A 19,393-nucleotide genomic window follows, 5' to 3' on the forward strand; every position below is an offset into this window, starting at 1 on the left:
GCACGCACGCAAGCACGCACGCAAGCACGCACGCAAGCACGCACGCAAGCACGCACGCACGCACGCACGCACGCACCGAGGGGCTGCTCCGCGCCAGTGCGGCCAGTAGCCCCAAGCAAAGGAGAGGGCCGGGGTGGTGCAGCCGGAAGTCCAAGCGGCTCAGGATGCGGCGCTCGGCTCGCAGAAGCTCAGCGGGTGAAAAGGAGCCGGCGCCCAGGAGGCAGAGGGAGGCGGGCTGCGGATGCGGAAAAGAGACTCTGGGCGGTGGACCCCGGCTCTTTACTCCCTGCCCAGGAATGCCTGGGTTCGGGCCAGTGCCCACTCTAGCCCTGTTTCCTGGCCGGCAGAAGGGGCCATTGGCCTATTGCCTGGAAGTCGTGCAGAGCAGACTCGAGTCAGAAAGACCTAGAGGCGTGCTCAAGTCCTACCATTTGCCTTTCTGCGGGACATGGACATGTTCTGAAGCTCTCAGAACTCGTTTCCTCTTCCGTAAAACTGAGCCATGTAGCCATGACCGCCCACTCTGGATAAGCACGGAATGGATGCATATGAAAACGCTCCGGCTGCGCTGTATTGGCTATAAATAAGTATGCGCGGCTGAGCCCCAGCCCCAAGCACCGGGCTTTGGGCAAATGTCGTCCTCTCAGGGCCTCTGTCGCCTCCTGTTGGAGAGACACATGGGCATCCCTATCTCACAGATACGCTGGGATTCCCAGCGGTACAGAAAAGGCACGGCGGGCAGGGGCCCTGGCACCAGTGGGCGTTTACCCCGCCAGCCGGCGGGCCAACGGGAAGGCGCCCCGCCCTCGCAAGCTCCACCCCGGAAGTACCTCGGGAAAGCCGCACTCTTCCATTTTGCTGGCCACGAACAGGCAGGCCACGCCCAGCAGTTGCAGGCGGTGTGGGCGCACGCGGTATGCGCGCAGGTAGGAATCAAGCAGGTGCACCGCTAGGTAGAGCGTGTCCCCCGCCAGGTCCAGGTACTCCTGGGAAAGGGCACGGGTGACCACCAGAGTCTTAAGCCAAGACGCGGGCCCGCCCTGGCTCCCCCCTCCCCGTCCCCCCGGTACATACGTGCACCTGGACCAGCCAGTCCACCACTAGAGCACGCATCTCCGGGGTCACGGCACGGGGTAGGGCCCTCCCGGGCAGCGCGCGGCACACCTGGGTTGGGCAGGGTTGGCCTCACTCTCCACACCTGGGCCTCAGTTTCTCCGCTGAACTCCAAAGGAGAGCGGCGGAACCCTGCTCGGCTTGGACGCGCAGGAATGTGACACCCGGCTGGCCTCCAGTGTCTCCTCCAGACTTGCTCCCCTTCCGCCACCCCATTGGGAACTCTGGACTTGATTCTGGACTCCTCTGGCCACCACTCCAATGTGTAGCCCCCTGACCATGGGCATCCCGTCTCTCCCTCCCCAGCTTCCCAGGCCCCGCTCTTGGCCACGGACTCGCAACCCACCCCCCTCAGCATCCAGAAGGGTCTTTCTGAAGTGAATGTCTGACCAAGGAACACTCCAGCTTAAATCCCCCCGAGGCCTTCGGAGACCATCCTGACCCCTCTCAGACGTCAAGCTCATGCTCCAACCATCACCTCTTTTCCTCTCCCCTCAAAACCCAGCATCCTTAGACCCTGCGGCGATCACCCGCACTCTGCGGCCTTTGCATGCACTTCCTATTCCTGCTCCACACAAGCCCTTCCCCGGCATTGCCGCGGCTTCAGCCATTCCAGTTGCCATTAAAGTTTCCCTGACTTCCAGTACTCTGTGCCCCATCACTGTCTCTGTACCCCATTACTATTACTTTTCTTATTGTACCTGTTTGCCCCCTGGGGCCCTGACGGGTCCCGAGGTGCTGTAAGTCTCCCTTCAGAGCCTGTCCCTTCAGCATGTCTCCCGACAGAGCCTGCCGAGCAGAGTCTCTGCAGCCCTTTGGAAAGATTCACCCGTTTGCTAGCTGGACCCCCTTCCCCAGGACACACTGTGGTGCCTAGAACAGTTTGTTGACAAAGCACCAAATAGCTGGGGGGACTGATAGAAACTGCTCTGAGATACCCTAAGGCCGCCACAGCCTGGGGGTCTGGGCAGTGACATTCCTGGCGGTGGAAACTGTCGGGGGGGAAAAAAGAAAAAGTCAAGCAGTCCGGCCGCAGGCTGGAAGGTTAGCCCTAAGAGATGGGCACGGAGGCGGGCTCCTCTAATCCAAGCCTCTGCGGCCGTCGTCAGCGCCCGGCCTAGGCCTCAGGCCTGGGCTCCACTCACCATGACTTCGGCGAAGATGTCCCCCGCATACTCCCGCTCTCCCTCCAGCCCCAGTGCACTCAGCGCCTCCTCCAGCCCAGGCGGTGCGTGGGGCCCCGAGGCGCTCTCCCTGAGTCCTGGGGAGACGCTCGGCCCCATGGGGACTGGAGCAGTCGAAGGCTCGGGGTCGAGAGAAGCAGCTGGGCTCTGCAAGCGAGTGGCTAGGGGGTCAGTGCCTAGAGAAGCCTGAGCCCGAGGGGGATTCTGACCCCTGCAACTCACCGGCATCCTCCAGGCTGGTGCGAGGCGAAACCCAACGCCCGCCTCTTCGCGCTGGAACTGTACCAGCTGGGGCCGGCGCTTTAATTGCGTCTGGGCGCAGGCGCACCACGGAGCACGCTCACCTGGGCAGGTGCCTGGGTTGCGGTAGATGCTCCCCAGGCTGGCTCTGCACCCTCCGGACTTTCTAAGTTCACACAGCCGCAGTCAAACCCTCATCCTGCCACTTCCCGTATGGTCAAAGGCAGCCTCTGTAAACCTCACTTCCCTCCGCTGCAAAGGGGGGTTGTTTTCAAAACTTAGCAGACTGTCCTGAGGATGTCTTGTAAGACTGTGTTCGGGGCCTCCCCGCTGCCCTCCGGGGGCCCCTATCCCCTCCTCTGTCCTCCACATGCAGCCAGAGGGGCTAGTGCAGTGCAGCACCGGTCAGATCACTGCCTCTGCCCAGACGCCCTTGGTGGCTCCCACCTCTCTGAGTTGAAAGTCAAGACCCACTTCCCTCATTCTCCCCACACACCTCTGCACCCTGTCCACTCATTCCCATTCCACACAGGCTCCTCCTAACCCAGATGAAGGCCTCAGGGCCTTCGCACTGGCTGTTCCCTCTGCCTGAAATGCTCTTCCCCCATAGTCCCCATTGGTTCAAGGTGTTTACAGAAGTTTCCTTCTTCATGCAAACTACCATCCTGAGGAAATCCTGTCCCCAGTCTCTGCGTTTCTTCTCTCCTGTTACCTTCTAGCTGTATAGTACCCTTTTCATCATCTCCCTCTGATTGAAATGTGAGGGCAGAATTTTTTATAATTATTTTCCCCTTTCATTGCCGTATCCCCAGGAGTTGCCACATCACAGGTAACTCGACAAATACTTATGGACTGGGAAGTGAGCACACCAGGGCCTCTCTGGGGTCACCTTGCAGCTGACACATGGAGGAACAGCCAGGAACGCAGAGGAAGGGGAGACTACTCCCGGTGGAGGACACCACGTCAGTGGAGGACCTGACGTATGAGAGGCTGGTCTGAGACACGGAGAGCCCAGTGAAGCCAGGAAAGTGACAGCGTGTGACGCAGGCTTCCTGTTAGATGCAGTGAAACACAAACACCTTTATTGCCCACAGGCCCCTTGCTGTCTTTTAAACCTCATTTCCTTCTGCTCTTCTCACACTCTCTCTACTAAAGACCCCTGGCCTCTGTTCCCCAACAAGCAGGCCGTCCCGGGGCCTCTGCACTTGCCACTCCTTGGGCCGCAGTTCTATTCCCGGAGAACCACGGCTCTGCTGGCTCTTGGTCTGCACACGTGACCTCCCCCACCCCGCCAGAAGCAGCCACCCAGTCTTCACCCAGCCCTCCTTTCAGTTCTGATCTCCTGTATCTGGAGAATGAGTTACGCATCTCCTCCAGGAGGCAGCTGTGTTGGCCCGCTTGGGCCTGTGCCTCCAGCATCTACAGCAGCGCCAAGCTCATCACATGCTCGGCAATGAGCAGAGTTTCTTGTGCCCCCACACAGGTCAGGGCCCCCCAGGGCGGGCTCCCTAAGCCCTGAACCCCAAGGGCCGGGGAAGAGTGAGCACCAGCAAGTGCTTCGCAAGTGATTGTCTGAAAGGCCCCGCCCTGCTCTGGTTTAAGTTGCTCTGAAGGCAAATGGGAGGGCTGGGCCTGAACCCACCTCTTCACCACCTCTTCCCTGACTCAATTTCCTTATGTGGAAAAGGGGGTGGGGGAGGAAGTGCCCCTTGTCCTGGGGGCCTGCACCCATCCCCAGGATTTGGGGCAAAACTTGGTGTGGTAAAGGCTTTCACACTGCCAGAGACCTGGCTGATGGGCCTCAGTAGGACTGTGGGGTGTTAGTGTGGGGGTCACAGAAACGTCTTTATAGTACTCTGTCCGTCTCAGTGACAAAGAGAGCTGTCGCAGAACAAGTGTCCCATTGCAAGATGCGAAACAAAGCCCCTGTATTTCCAAGCTTTGACATGACCACATGGGAGGGGACAGGGCCAGGGAGGAGCCAGTCACTCAGGGTCACAGTATGTGACTGTATGTATACCTCTACCAAGACACAGGGCGCCATGAACACAGCCCCACCGGTGTGGCACGGCGGCCCGAGTTAGCAACTCTGCAGCTGCCCCAGGACTGGGCAGACGGGCTGGCCGGTGGGAGGCGGCGGAATGGTCAGAGGACAGACAGGTACAGAGAGGGGGTGGTGATGGGATCGGAGATGATCGGTGTGAACACCTAGTGGGGCACGTAGACTGAGGCGCAAGCACCTCCTAGTGCAGTCTGAGGGGGGTCTGCAAGTAGGGACCTCGCCAATCCTCACCAGAATAAACCAGCCACTTGGGGAAATGGCTGCTTAACCCAGAAGCTCCTTCTGTGACTGAAAGGCAGGCACTTCCCCAAGGACAGGGCAGACGGAGCAGCCGCAACTGCCACAACGTCAGTCAGTGACGGGTCCCAGGCCCCAGAGCGCCCTCGGCCATAGCTGGCCAGGAGAGGCAAGTAGGCTCTCCCCGTGCACGGGAAGACCTGGAGACGCCATGAGGAGCAGCTGGGGCTGGTGGTCACTGCCAGATGGCAAAAGGAGAACGCTGACGAGGACCCAGAGATTTACATGCCAACTAACGCCAGAAGTCACTTCCCAGCCCCTGGGAGGGGAGCGAGCCCCAGACCGCCATGGCAACTCTGCGGGCACGTCACCTCCCTCAACAGCTCCAGCCAGGGAGCGCCAGGCTTGGCCTCAGTGGCTGGGCGGAGCCATGCATAAAAGGGGGATCAGCCTTTTTTAGGGTGCCAGGCCATTTGCACAGGAAAGTAACGTGAGTGCCCACAGCCTGGTACCTGGGGGACCCTTTCCTCCATGCCTTCGCCTTGTGGAGGGACCCCCCACGCCCCACACTCACCTCATGACACCAAGTGCACAGGACAAAAACCAGATTCATCTCAAATTTTTTTCTAATTGGCAAAATTTTATTCAGACTCTTCTACCTTTTCCCTCCCGGGGACAAGCTCCCCCACAGACATGAGCGCCAGCCCCTCCTGCTCTGTGTGCCCTGCCCAGGCCGTGCCCTGCGCCAGCCGCCAGGCCAGCACGGGAAGCTGGCCCAGGACACCGAGGGGCAGGGCAGGAGGAGAGGAAGCTCCTCTCCAGGTCGCTCAGGCCCAGGCCATCATCAGACAATGTGCCGATAACGCGCAGTTATCAGGGAGAACAACCTGCTGACTCTCGGCTGTCGCCAGCGGCAAAGTCTATAAAGAGGCTGCCTTCCCACTGCCCTCACTGCTGGCCCCCGAATGATGCCCGTGAAGCCGACTCCTGGCGGAACCTGACACCAAGTCCACCAGTGTGAGGCTGGGCCCTGCTGACTGGACCCTGCTGGGGTCCCTGGGGCGGAGCTGCTGCGACAAGACACTGAGGTGCTCCTGCTGCAGCACCACTTGGCCCCATGGACCCGAGTTCCGCCCATGGGAAGGGGGCGGGCGGGCAGGCAGTGAGTGCCCTGTGGGCTCAGAGCGGGGTGACAGACACACCTGTCACACTGCGGCTGGGGCTCAGTAACACCCTGCACACCCCCGTGATCAGGGCCACTGCCCTCCACCCCACCTCCCCGCCGAAGAGCTACTGGAGCCTGGGGACCTACCTCGCACCCCCACCCCAGGCCTGGAGCACCTTGCAGCTCCTCAGCAGCTTCCACCCTGTGACCTCCCCACCAGCCTGAGCCACCCCCACAGGCTCCCCACCTCCAGCAGGCGGGGCCTGTGAACTGAGCAAGAGGAGCAGGAGGGCTCACTCCCTCAGCAAGGAAATGCCCAGGGTGGGGGCCCAGTCTGAAACGAGTGTCTTTATTGCTTGTACCGTACAAATCCAAGGACTGGGGGAAGGCCGGGGAGGAGGGAGAACTCTCAGATAAACATATACACACAAAGGAAAAGACATCCCCCACCCAAACCAACCCCCATCCCACCCCAGGATGTCTTTCTGTGAACTACCTATTACAGGAGGTGGGGTGGGGAGATCAAAACCACAAAAACTAAATCCAAACACCCGGAGATGTTGGGGGGGGGGAGGCAGGGCAGCAAGTAGGACCTCGGGTGCAGCCCCCTCCTAGGACAGCATCCCCTCCGGGGGTGAGATGCTCAGGCCGGGACAGGCCCAAGCCCACACACGCGCGCACACTTGAGGCTGGGACGTACCTGTCCTCGCACACACACCCAACACGCACGCCACGCGCACCACGTGTCTTACGTCCCAGACGCACGGGAGCCCCAGGACACGTGGTCTGAGACACACACATGCGTGCCGAGCACTGACACATTCACCTTAAGGCTGCAGAACGTGGCCCAGAGAGGGGCTGCGGGGTGGTCTGAAGCCTCCTCCTCAGAGGCCTCCCACCCCAAGACGTACCAGACACCCCACCCCTCCTCCACCCTGCTCTACGGGGCCCAATACTGTCTCGGTATGAGACGTGTAACAGCGAGGACGTGTAACAGCGAGGCTGGCGCCCCTCCCCACCTAGACAGCGAGAGGGCGAGCGACCCTGGCCTCGGTCCTCAGGGACCAGGGGCCAGGCCTGGGGCCCAGCGGGAGGCAAGGCCGGCCGGAAGGAAGCCTTGGTAAGGCACGGGGCTGGGGGTGGGGAAACTAGCCCCCAAATGTTCCTCCTGCCTCCTCACAGGGTCAGGAGAGCAGCTTGGGGGCCGGGCCGGGCAGGCGCCCATCACCTGGGCTCCTCCCGGCTCCTCACAGGACAGAGTGGTCTCTGTCCGCACGAGGGAGCCCTAAGCCGCCATCTGCAGCTTCTGAAGGCCCGGGCCAGCCCCTGGACATTATTGCTTTTCCGCCCCTGTGGAAGAGGGGCTGGCCGCCCCAAGCCAGGCCGCCCCAAGCCAGGCCGCCCAGCCGACAGGGGATGGGAGGCAGCACCAGGGCACTGCCAGCTGGGCGTGCACCCCCAAGAAGGCGGCCCCCAAGAAGGCCGGCCAGGCCTGCAGGACGGCCCGCGCGGCACCACGCCCGGCCCTCACCAGGGCTCTGATGATCAGAAGCTGGACCTCTCCACCCGCCCAAAGGCCGGGTCCTGAGGCGGGCGGCGGAGTCTCCCTTCTCCTGGCCTGGGCACAGAGGGAAGGGCAGAACAGGACCCAGGGGGACCGCTGAGGGGAGGCGGGGTGAGGGCTCAAGAAAAAACGAAGTGGGGGTGAGAGATGGGGACACAAACAAAAAAGGCAAAATAAAAACTTAAAAAAAGAGAGAAAAGGAAGCCCGGGCGGTGCTGGCAGCCTGCGCGTCTCTGCCGGCCGCCGCTCACTCGCGGATGCTGGCCGAGTAGGAGAACTGTGGGAAGTGGGTCCGCTGGTCCAGTTCAAGTGAGCCCAGGCTGTCGTCTGTGGGGTGGGGTGGACACGGACTGAAGTGAACCCACATGTGGAGGACTGGCACCCCACCTAGGCTGGGGGCTGGGGAAAACCACCTGGGGCCAGCCACCGAGGGGCAGGCCCGGCTGAGCGACTGTCTCCCGGCTGAGGTACCTCGGCTCCACTGCAGCCCCAGTTCTGGAGCCAAGGCTGCATCCCACTCCCACCTGCCCAGTCAGCCCCTTGAGCTCCCACCCTCTCCCCTGCGCTGCGCTCCCCCACCTCATGCAGACGGCAGGCCAGCCCAACCCCTGCCCTGGTCACTACTGCTGCCGCCAGCAGCCCCCCTCCCAGTCAGGCAGGTGAAGACGCAGGATCTCCTACGGCCCCAAAGCCTCGCTGCGCCCTCCGCGCAAACCCCTCCAAAGTTTCTTGTGCAACAACACCCCTCCCAATGGACCCCAAGACCCTCCCGGTCCAGCCCCATGCCTGCCACATGGCGACCACTCCACCCAGACAGGTGCTGCCCATGGGCACCGCCGCCCTGCCGGGGCTCCCGCACAGCCCAGTGGCATGGCAGCAGGAACTGGGAGCCGCAGGCTCAGTGAGCCATTGGGCCCCAGCACAGGCACTGCCATCTCGGCGCCGCCACCTCCCGCCTGGCCACTCCCCACAACTCTGGAGCAGGCTGGCCGGGCTCCTGGGGCCCCTCACCGGGCGCGAAGGCAGACCACTGCAAGCCCTGTGAGCAGACCGCAGCGTGGGGCACCCCGCACTTTCTCCCGGGGTCTGGGTCAAGAGCAGACCCCACCCCTGCCTCCCAGCAGGCCCGCAGAGATGGGGCTGACACTCACAGCGGTCCGGGGGGGTGATTGTGATGGACTGGGCGGTGAACTCGTCATCAAAGTACCTTGTGTCGACCTCAGATGTGACCTGAGGTTTGAAGGGTGGCAGGAGCTACAGAGGAGAGGAGCCCAAGCTCAAGGACCTGATGACAGGAGGCCTGGCCCTCAGCACCCCGAGGGCAGGGCTCCTGTGGGGTGGTGGGCTCACCTTCTTCTGAACCACATCCTGCCAGTTGATGCTGAGGAAGAACCTGTGCTCCATGACCTCCTTGGCATCGCTGGGCCCCCCGCCGAGCCTGGGCAGAGACGGCCGTGAGCACCCGCCTCCCGAGGCGGCCAGGTTCCGGGAGGCAGGCTTGCGTTTGGGCACAGGCCCTGAACACCCTCACGAGTCTGCGCTGGCCACGGGCTCCCGCTTCACAGGATGAAGCAGGCTCAGGGAGGGCTCTGGGCCCAGGGTCACAGGCAGGAGATCGCAGCCTGGGCCTGGCACCCAGAGGGAGCGGAGCGCGCAGGCCCAGCAGATGGCGCGTCACACCCGGCCCTGCCCCTCAGCATCCCCACGAAGCAACGAGTGCAGGCAGAATGTTTAAGGACAGGCCTCCCCATGGGAGTGCTCCCCAGTGCAGCGCAGGGGTCAGCAGCGCACCCCAAGAGCGGCTCCGTGGAGGCGGCCCCTCTGGGCCCAGGGGAGAGGCAGCAGGTGGCACTGGGCTGGGCGGGGCCGCCACCAGCCCTCACCTCTGCTTGGGGTCCTTCTTCAGCAGCCCCGCCAGCAGGGACTTGGCCTCGGGGCTGAGCGTGCGCGGGAAGCGGATCTCCTCCATGAGGATGAGCTCGAAGAGGCGCTCGTGGTCCTGGTTGTAGAAGGGCAGGCGGCCGCACAGCATCTCGTACATGACCACGCCCAGCCCCCACCAGTCCACGGCCCGGCCGTAGTCGTTGTCCTCCAGCACCTGGGCAGGGAGGGGCAGTGAGGGCCAGCCCAAACCCTGGCAGTGCGGGGTCTGTGGGGTGCTCAGGGCCACCAGAACCCTGTCCTCAGGGGATTAAGGGAATCGCCAGGTCTGGGGGCCCCTCCCTTGGCCACACACGCCCCGGGACCTCCAGCCCCAGACACCTCGGGTGCCAGGTACTCGGGGGTCCCACAGAAGGTTTTCATAGTGGCCCCGTCACTGATGCCCTCTTTGCATAGGCCAAAGTCAGTGATCTTGATGTGGCCGTCTTTGTCCAGCATGAGATTTTCCAGCTGTAGGAAAAGTCAATGTATCAGGTCCGTGTCATCCCTTATGCCACTTTCTGAACCCCCAAGCGCCCCAGAGCTTCCCAGGAGAGGGCTGAAGCCTGCAGTGCCCGTCAAGGGGTCCGGGCTGAGACATGGGGTCTGAGTCCTCGCTCCCGGGAGCAGAGAGCAGCTCCTGGGAGGCCTGCCCTCCCCCAGCCCCGCTGCTCCCTGGGAAGCCCGAAGAGCACCCTGCTCCACATGTGTCCCCCACTCATGTGTGCGCCAGTCTCCAAACTCTGAATGTGAGGGGCACCCTCATTTTCCTCAGTCATGGAACAGACACTGGGAAGAACAAAACACAAGCCACCAATGGACAGCTTAGTGGGCCTTGACACCCCGCCCAGTGGGCCAAGAAAGCATGACCAGCCCCGGTTAGTAAGCAGCCCCGAGAGAGGCCCTTCACTTCCTTCCCCGCGTGCTGCGGCTGCCTGCACTGCACAGCCAAGACGGGCCCGTGGCTGCGCCTGGGGCGCCCGCGGGCTCAGCTGCTCCGGCCTCCCCCGGCTTGCCCGCAGCACACACGGCGGCGTCCAGTCTGCGGGCGGCGCGAGCAGCGCTGCCGGACACCGTGCAGGCATGTTCTCGGGCTGCCCGTCCCGGTGGCCCTGCCCAGCCACCTCCCCAAGCGCCCGCCCCTCGGCGCACGGCACAGCGCGGCCGCGCCTGGCAAGTGCTCACCTTGATGTCGCGATACACCACGTCTCTGGAGTGCAGGTACTCCAGGGCCGACACGATCTCTGCGCCGTAGAAGCGGGCCCGCTCCTCCGTGAAGACGCGCTCCCGGGACAGGTGGAAGAACAGCTGCCGGGGGAGGGAGGTCGGACCGGCCGCGGGAAGAACGCAGGGGCCCAGCCCAGGGACACAGTGACCCCCCTCTGTGAACCAGCAGGTGAGCGCAGCAAGGACCAGGAGAGGGGAAGCGCGCAGAGCCCAGTCCAGGGCACGCTGGGGGGAGGCCGCCGGCGGCCGGCACAGCCGGGAGCGACACCTGCACGAGGTCGGAGTGTGGGAGACCGCGAGGGGAGACAGGTGGGCGTGAGCAGCTCGCTGAGCGCTGGCGCCGACTTCGCTCCGTGAGGACTTAGGGAGCCACAGAACAGTCTTTCCCTTTACGACCTTTAGGACATCCGTGGGCGCTGCGGGCCGGCGACCTCCCGCGGTCCCAGCACGCCCCGCCCCGGCCTCTGAGTCCGTCCCACCTGCAGCATGCCGCAGCTCCCTCAGCGCACCCGCCCGGGAGACACCCAGGAAGCCGGGCCGCGGGCTCACCTCCCCACCGTTGGCGTACTCCATCACGAAGCACAGGCGGTCGTGGGTCTGGAAGGCGTACTTCAGCGCCTGCGGGGAGGGGCGCCGGGTAGGAGGCGGCGGCAGGACCCTCGCCCGGGCGGGCACCAGGCAGGGGCCCGCAGCTCAGCCTGGCTGAGGGCGGTGAACGGGCTCGCGAGCTGAACCCTCGCGTCCTCGGCCTTCGCGGGCGCCCCCAGAGGCACTGCCCAGGCAGAGTGTGCCCTGCGGCAGCACCGCGGTCTTCACGCCCCTCCTCTTCTACAGTGGGGTGCATTAAAATCTATACGCGCGCACACGGGGTGCGGGCTGGGGGCTGGCAATGGCAGTGCCCACCCCAAGGAGAGCACAGACTAACGGTCCTCAAACTGCTCCCAGGAGCCCCAGGGCGTTCCTCAGCACTGCCGATGGCACCTCCTAAGGAGGCACGGAGCGTGCGCCACAGCTGAGTGCGGAGGTGACCCCAAGCCACCGCAGTGTGGTCCAGTTAACTAACAGCTGCTGGTCCTGATGGACATTACCGCCAGCCTAAATGAGTAGGTAGCAGCGACCTACCTGCTTCTAGACTTACTTATTTAAAAAAAAAAGTGACAATTCCCACGAAGACCAGCTGGGCTAGAAGCCTCTGAGGACACAGTCACGGCCTCCGGGGCCATCTCACAGCATGGCAGTGTGGTTGGCCCAAGTGCAACATGAACCCCGCCCCCCAGCGGTGTTGGGTCCGGCTCCTGGGAGCTCACCACCCCCTTGCCCTGGCCCCCTGGCCAAGGTCACCTCTGTGCCTCTTGTGACGGGGTCTGGGCTCTTGCCTGCGCTCTGCCCACAGGGGCTGGCCACTCACCGTGAGGAACGGGTGCCTGGTGTTCTGGAGCACGCGACTCTCGGTGACCGTGTGGGCAACTTCATCCTGCAGACAGAGGCCAAGTGATGGACTGCACCCCGCGCCTGGGCCCCTGCCGGGCAGGGCGACACCTCGGCGAAGCACAAGGCCTTTCCTAGCTGCCACGCAGCGGGCCGGGCAAGGGCAGTGTCACCATCACCAGCGCTCGTGACAAGGTCGAGAGAGGAGTCGGTGGCTCTCCAGACTGGCAGATGGAAAGGTGACGGAGCCTTTACAAAGGACCAGGCCCTCACCACCCCAATCCAGAGACCTATTTTAATATAGGTAAAGGGGACAGGCCTTATGAGATGTTACGAGACCCCCTGGGGCGACGCGGAGCCGTGAGAATCCCCACCCAGGGTGTTCTTGTCCGAAGGGGAACCGGCTCTGAGCAAGGCTCTCGCTCCGAGAGCAGCTCAGGTGTGGACCTGCACAGCGGGGACCTGCAGGGGTGCATCTGGCAGTGGTGTCACAGGCTCCCGGGGCCTATCGCAGGGCCAGGCTGGTGTCTGGGTGTGTGTAGTCACCCGGAGAGCTGCTGGAGTCCTGACCTGCCGCTGCACCGACACTGGCACCTCAGAGCAGGGGCCGGTCCCCAGGGACATCTGTCTGAAGACAATTCTCATTTCACAGCTTGAGGGGCAGGTGCCACTAGCTTGGCGGGTAGAGGCCAGGGACGCTGCTCAACTTGCCACAGTGCATAGCATGACCCCACAACAAAGGAAGACCAGGCCCAGAATGGCAACATGGCCGAGGGTGAGAAACCCCTGCCCTGCACGAAAGCCACAGGGACCGCCCATTCACCAGCTGTGACCGAGCGCCACCATGCTGCTCTCTGAAATCCGTATTGTCAGAGACGCTCACCTAAGTATGTACGGCTGAAATTATACGCTGTCTAGAATGTGCCTTAAAATACTCCAGGACCAAAAGGGAAGCAGGGAGAGGGTGGAGCTTTGAGACAAGACAGGCCTGATGTTGTCAACTGCGGAGACTGGGTGACGGCACCATGGGAGTCATGATAGTTTTCCTTTGAAAATTTTATATTGTGATTGGAATCTTCCATTTCAAAAACTTTAAATAAAGACAAGAAATAGAATTCCATTCTTGACCCAGCTTCCTACTGATGCACCCTGAGCCAAGCCCCCACAGGTCCTATATGATCAAGGGACCTACTTTCAACCCCGGCAGCCCCTGCTGGGTGAGGCCCAGGGCCGGAGGGTGGGCGCAGGCTGGGCCTCAGGCTCCCCTGCCTGACAGGAGCTCAGGGGTGGGTTGGGGGAACGCACCGTGGGCAGCAGCGGGAGGTAGGTGTTCAGGTCCCGTGAGGGCTCCTGCCCACGGTCAGGCTCAGGACCACAGACCCAGGGGCCGGCCAGCTGCAGGCCGGGGGCGCTCACCTTGGCAATGATAACCTCCTTCCGCAGGATCTTCATGGCATAGTAGCGGCCGGTGGCCTTCTCCCGCACCAGGATGACTTTGCCAAAGGTGCCCTTGCCCAGGAGTTTGAGATAGTCGAAGTCATTCATGGTCTGCCAGGGATGGGGAGAGTGGGGCAGTCGGCACCGGCTCGTGGCCCACAGGAGGAGGACAGTGCTGCCAGAGGGCTCAGGCATGAGCAGGGCGGGCGGCCCGGGCAGCGCTGTGAGCGGCACCCCTGGCGCCGACGCGGCCTTCAGACGCAGGCTCTGCTCAGCGCCCTGCGCCCTGCGGGACTGGGCCAGGAGCCCTGATGTGGGCTCCCAGGACAAGGCTGTCCTACCCGTGGACACTTTCAACCTGAGGTCGCCCATCTCACAAGGCAGTGGTGAAGCGGCAGGGCTGGGCACCCCATTCCCTGCACGAAACCTGGGTGCGGGACAGCATTGCGGGGAGAAGGGTGTGCAGGCCAGCGGGCCCCACCTCTAGGCCGCCTGCCCCTCAGCACTCACCACCTTGGTCCTCGCTTTGCTAACCGCCACTTCCATATCCTCGGCGGCGGAAGAGTCACTGGGGGAGCCACACTTGTAGTCCACGGGGCTATCGCCCGGGCCACGCTGCTTGAGGCTGTTGGCGACCATCTGGATGGCCCTCATCCACTCCTCCCTGTGGGACACGGGCCTGAGTCTGGGCCTGGGGGAAGGAGGGCAGAGCCCCGCACCTCCAATGCGCAAGCAATCACCAAACACCTCTGGGCACTTGGGGGAGACCTGTCTCATCTCAAGAGCCAAGGGGCTGGACGGACCCTCTGGCTGTGGCGGTGGTGCCGTAGGACAGAGACCACCTGAGACAGCAACCTGGCTTGAAACCAGAGTCAGGGAACAACAACCACAGAGAAGAGACCACCTTCTCCACAGCCCGTGAATACGAGCTGCCACCCTGAGCCTTGAGTACTCCTCTAACTGCCTCCGGAACAGCTCAAGTTTACACTAGTGACCGGCGTTTTGTAAGGGCTAACCAGGAACAGCAGGCGGCGGCAGCCAGAGGAGCTGGGGCCAGAGGCGTGAGCGCGCCCGTGGCCGCGGGAAAGCCACCACCTCCGCAGGCCCTGGCTGCCGCAGCAGGAGTCAGGACACCAGAGTCTGGACCTGCTGTCCTCGAGGCGCAAATACTTCCAGAGCATTACAGATGGGTTTCCACGCCTGGATTAAAATACGAGACCAAGAAACGCAGCGGTTGCTCCAGCCTTGGCAGCTGGACTCAGAGAGGGCTGCCACCACCACCTCTGGGGGCAGCAGGCAGCAAGCTCTTGGCTGGGCCGGCCATCAACAAGCACACCTGGGCCCCTCGGAGCAGCCTCGCTCCCGCGAGACCAGGCGCCAAGCAGAGTCTGGGGGCCCCAAACAGGGCGCCGCTTGTCGGTACATGATCAAGCCAGCATCTGGGGTACTCAGCAGGTATATGGGTAATGCATGGGGGAGGGAGCCACTATCTTCATGGGTCCACTGTACCCCAGATGGAGTAGGCAGCCCCCGCCCCTCCCCTCCCCGACCAAGGTCTCGGCCAGCATTACTCAACTTGCTTTGACCTGTGGCCTCTTTGGAACAAGTTACAGTAGAAATCCCTACCCCTGCATGAGCTGTCCTGGTTTTCAAAAACGAGAGTGCGGGCAAGTCCCACAATATACTTTTATCCAATCTTAACTGTCCTCTTAGGAAATTTTAAATCTGACCTCAGGTATAAAAAAAAAAAACAAACCATGGATTGAAAAAGAAACGTGCCGACTACACACACACAAGGGCCGACAGCAGGCGCATCTCCTACGCGGAAAGCCCAGGCGAGCGCAGGCAGAGACGTGCAGTCTGCTGTCATCTTTGCTTCCGAGGGAGGTGGGGACAAGGAGCCATCAACAGGGCAGCACCGCCCGAGCAAACAGCAACAGCGAGCAGTGCGTCCACACCCCAGAAGCAGCGGGGGGCGGAGCCGGGCCGGGGGTCCACTCTGGGCTGCGGAGCTGGGGCGGGGAGCTTAGCTGGAGTCCGACAGCAGGGGCTCGAGCAACAAGCCTGCCACCTCGGGGGGCCAGCACGCCCGCAGCCTGCTCCCCTCCCTCCGGGGCAGACTCCTGGCGCTGAGCTGGTGGCCCCACACAGAGGAGGCCCAATCTAGGAAGTGTTCACGGGCAGGGCCTGTGGAAGCCAGGGGACGCGAGAGTTTGGGTGGGGGACTAATGGCACGCACCGCTGCTCATCAAGCCCCCGGTCCTGTTCCAACTGGACCGAGGTCGCAGGGTTGCAGCACTCACCATTCCAGAGAAAAAGCAAGGGCCTCCGTCCAGGGTGCTCCTCAAGGGTTTGCAACATGGTGTCTGGGGCAGAGGGGAGCTCCCACCCAGAGCTGGGGCTGGCATGCCTTCCCTCTCTCAATGAAGAGCCCCCACAACCAACCTCCTTCCCCAAGAGACCTGCTAAGAAAAGCGGAGGCCCCACAGAGCCACCTGTTCCCCCCAGAGCACTGTGGCAGAGGCCCCTTCTGCAGAGGAGCGGGGCACACAGGCGTCACCTGCAGCGGGCCCACAGCCGGGCTGTCCTCCCAGGACAGTCCAGGAAAGTAAAGCATGGAGAATTGGGGCATGCTCAAGGAATGAGGTATTCTGTGCCCCAGGAAAGCCGTCCCGGGCGCTCAGACTCGGCCCACCTCTTCTAGAAGGCCAGCCTACTCCACGGCAGCACAAAGGCCCTAGGCCTAGAGAGCACACTGGCCCAGGCCCTTTCAAGTGCTTTCCCGAGGTCGCCCTGAGCCATCCCAGTCCGGGGAGGAGGTGCAGTCACTCAGCTCACACTTTACAGAAACAGACAGAGACCCAGGGAGGCCGACATGTGCCCACTTTCACCACCAGCAGGCAGGGAGGCCCAGGACCGGCCTTCCTACCATCCAAAGCCTATCTCCCGTCAGAGGTACTTTCAGGAACTTCCCACCCTTCACTTGGGGCCCGGGGCTAGGCGAGGCACTTTCGGGGGGCAGGCTGCAGGGAGGTCCTAAGTGACTCACTCCTTGGGCCTCTGTCTACCCGTACCCCACGGACACAGGACCATTGCGGGGGTGGAGGGCGGCAGATGGCCTGGCACTCGTGGACCCAAGCCGTGGCCCGGAGGCCGGGCCAAGCAGCCGTCTGACTTCCGTGTGCCTCAGGTGCCGCCATGTGGGGGCAAGTGGGTTGTGGGAGGGTGAAACGAGACACCAGAGGTAAAGTGCTGAGGGCAGAGGCTGGCATAGAGTGAGGCCTCAAAGGCTGGTGTGAGAATGCACCCGGCCGGCCAGCAAATATTTCCTGAGTGCTCTGTGCATGCCAGGCTCGTCCCAGGCGCTGAGGGGCAGCGGGAACAAGCCCCACTGGATCCCCTCGCCCAGCGGAGACAAGTGCGTGAATGCCCCAGGGCAGGGCCTAGAGACAGAAGCCCCTCCTCAGAGGCTGTCACAGAAGGCCCTCTGGGGTGGTAGCATGTAAGACATGACCTGAAAGATATTCCTGGAATGTGAGTGCCCCCCAGAGCTGGGAAGACTCTTGGCACATGACTGTGAAATACATGAAGCACAGGGGTGGGGCGGCCGCACCCAGTGCTGGGAGGGAAGGGACCGGGCAGACAGAAGCACTGTGAAGGCTGAAGGCCTCGGAGAGACGGGGCCGTCAGAAGGCACGCAGCAGGGCCGACAGGCAGGAGCTGGCGGAGGGTGAGGAGGTGAGGGGGGCAGGCCAGCCCACACTGGGCTCCAGGCGGCTACGGCAGGGATTTGCGTCTTAATCCTTCACATCACATCACGGGGAGTCACTGAAGTGTTTTACGCAAGGGGTGGCAGGATCTTATTTCCCAGTCAGCAGCTGCTGTGTGGGGGACCGCTGGGGACACTGGGGACAGGAGGAAGCAGGAGGCCTCGCAGCCCTTCAGGCAGGATGGAGCAGCAGCAAGGTGCCGAGAGCGACTGTGGAGTGGGCCTTGGGCCGGACCTTCACAGTTGCTTCCTCCTCACTCCAGGGACAGCAAGGGAACTGAGCCCCTCCAGAAAACGGCCTGGAGAGCCGCCTGACCCCTGAGCCTGGGCCCAGCCCTGGGCCACGCTGCTGAGCAAGACTAACAGAGCAGGAGGCAGAGCGGCCTGCTGTGCCTGCAGGGGACCAACAGTGGCTATCCTGGCAGCTGGGGGACTTCCTCCTATCCGGTCCCCCACCCCAAGGGGACTTACAGCCAGAGGCTATCTGTGGTCCCTCTCCTTACTTCTGTAACTTTCTATTAAACTGTCCATATTTAATAGGTGAGGATCTACCTCCCAGAAATGTCGTAAGGACAACATGAGTTCTTATGAGTGTGACCTTAGAGGAGTGTCTGGCTCAACAGAGAATTAGAAATAGTTTCCATTATTGTCCTATTTGTTCAGCAAACACTTACTGAACACCTATGTATGTTCCCAGCACAAATAAAATCAAAAATGTCATGCTCAGTAACAGTTACAGGGAAGAAAGAGAACACAGGGTCAGAGTAACAGAAATACAGGGCTAGCACTGGTTAGGGTGCCACAAGGAGATGGCAGAGGTGAGGTTAGCCCTGCCCTCTGAGAGCGTTGGCATCTGGACAAAGGCCACTCGGAGTTAAGGCAGGAACCATATGACAGCTGAACAAAGGGGCTCTAAGCCAAGGAAACAGCAAGTGCAAAGGTCCTGAGGCAGGAAGTATGCCGGACACGCTGAAGATCACTGGGGCTCAAGTGGGAAGCGATTCTGCCAGGGAGGCCAGAGCACGCAGGACTCTGCGGGACACGACTCAGGGTTTGGGGCTCACTCCAAGTGGGGCTGAAAGTCACTCCGCGTTCTAAACAGAGAAGTTACGTAAGACTGACGTTAAATAGAGCGCACTAACATGATGGACTTTTAACCGTATCTGCCAAGACCGGCGGTCTGCAAACCCCCCCCTGAAAAGGGCAGAGAAAGTGTTCGAGCCTTTGCAGACCGCATGGCTCAGTGGGCAAAGGCAGCCAGCGGCAATGGGTAAGCAAATGGGCGTGGTCACGTTCCCAGGAAACTTTACACACAAGAACAGGAAGCTGGTGGTAGTTTGCTGGAGCTTAATTTCCAGCTTACCCGAAATAAAGGCACAGAGGAAAAAGATAAACAGCACAAAAGGTAATGTGTGGCACCCCCCGGGGCGCGGGACATTCTCCAAGACAACTAGCCTGGCCCATCAGGGAAAAGCCATACCTAAGGGACAAGTAGACACGGGCCAATCGCGTTACCACAGCCCAGAGGCAGTGTGCCTGCGTGAGCCCGGCCTGGGAAGCAGCACTAAGAGAGAAGAGGTGAAACTCCAGCAGCGGCTGGATGCGGAGCAGGTGCCAGCAGAGCCCTGTGAGAAGCGGCCATCTCAGGTGTGTGGACGACACCTCAATCCACAGGGAAACACCCTCTTAGGTTCCCAGTGAGCTTTAATGACGAGAGTGCACAAGTAGAACAGGAGTTCACACGTCAGCATAAAATACAGCCAGGTGAGGAGGACGCATGAGCCGGCACAGCAAGGGGCCGGGACCCCAGTGCACACGCAGAGTATTCGTTCACCTTCTCTGATGTTTGAAACAAGCGGCAGGGGCTGGGCAAGTCCCTGGAGCTGCCCCAGGAGCAGGGAGGAAGGCGCCAGGGCCAGGCCCCTGCAGCATCTAGGCAGCACCCTTCGCCAGTGCCACCAGGCTGCCCTCCACGCCCTCCCGACCTCTCCTGGGCTCAGGCCATTGCAGGATAGCCATGAGCAGACCGGCCTCCCTTTTGTGGAGT

At 62.1% G+C, this 19,393-nt stretch overlaps 2 protein-coding genes and 1 long non-coding RNA gene across 3 annotated transcripts in view; 1 reads left to right on the forward strand and 2 right to left on the reverse strand.

Annotated features, from left to right (window-relative positions):
- Positions 1 to 2,549, reverse strand: part of CNTD2 (cyclin N-terminal domain containing 2) — a 4,080-nt gene extending 1,531 nt beyond the window's left edge. The window contains exons 1-4 of the mRNA XM_012733736.1: positions 2,259 to 2,549; positions 1,075 to 1,164; positions 831 to 986; positions 77 to 235 (exon numbers count right to left, since the gene is read on the reverse strand). Coding sequence (XP_012589190.1) covers positions 77 to 235; positions 831 to 986; positions 1,075 to 1,164; positions 2,259 to 2,525 — 672 coding nt within the window. The 5' untranslated portion in view covers positions 2,526 to 2,549. The remainder of the gene's footprint in view (positions 1 to 76; positions 236 to 830; positions 987 to 1,074; positions 1,165 to 2,258) is intronic.
- Positions 866 to 6,414, forward strand: LOC105854477. The gene is made up of 2 exons (XR_001146151.1): positions 866 to 926; positions 1,420 to 6,414. It is a non-coding gene; the product is annotated as an uncharacterized LOC105854477 (long non-coding RNA).
- AKT2 (v-akt murine thymoma viral oncogene homolog 2) overlaps positions 6,335 to 19,393 on the reverse strand; it is a 38,675-nt gene continuing 25,616 nt past the window's right edge. Inside the window, exons 5-14 of the mRNA XM_004694120.2 lie at positions 14,088 to 14,241; positions 13,557 to 13,688; positions 12,121 to 12,186; positions 11,262 to 11,330; positions 10,671 to 10,793; positions 9,828 to 9,956; positions 9,449 to 9,663; positions 8,916 to 9,003; positions 8,717 to 8,819; positions 6,335 to 7,892 (exon numbers count right to left, since the gene is read on the reverse strand). Coding sequence (XP_004694177.1) covers positions 7,813 to 7,892; positions 8,717 to 8,819; positions 8,916 to 9,003; positions 9,449 to 9,663; positions 9,828 to 9,956; positions 10,671 to 10,793; positions 11,262 to 11,330; positions 12,121 to 12,186; positions 13,557 to 13,688; positions 14,088 to 14,241 — 1,159 coding nt within the window. The 3' untranslated portion in view covers positions 6,335 to 7,812. The remainder of the gene's footprint in view (positions 7,893 to 8,716; positions 8,820 to 8,915; positions 9,004 to 9,448; positions 9,664 to 9,827; positions 9,957 to 10,670; positions 10,794 to 11,261; positions 11,331 to 12,120; positions 12,187 to 13,556; positions 13,689 to 14,087; positions 14,242 to 19,393) is intronic.

The sequence above is a fragment of the Condylura cristata genome, unplaced genomic scaffold, assembly GCF_000260355.1.
Source record: "Condylura cristata isolate star-nosed mole 26May11 unplaced genomic scaffold, ConCri1.0 scaffold00041, whole genome shotgun sequence".
In the NCBI taxonomy this organism is placed as follows: Eukaryota; Metazoa; Chordata; class Mammalia; order Eulipotyphla; family Talpidae; genus Condylura; species Condylura cristata.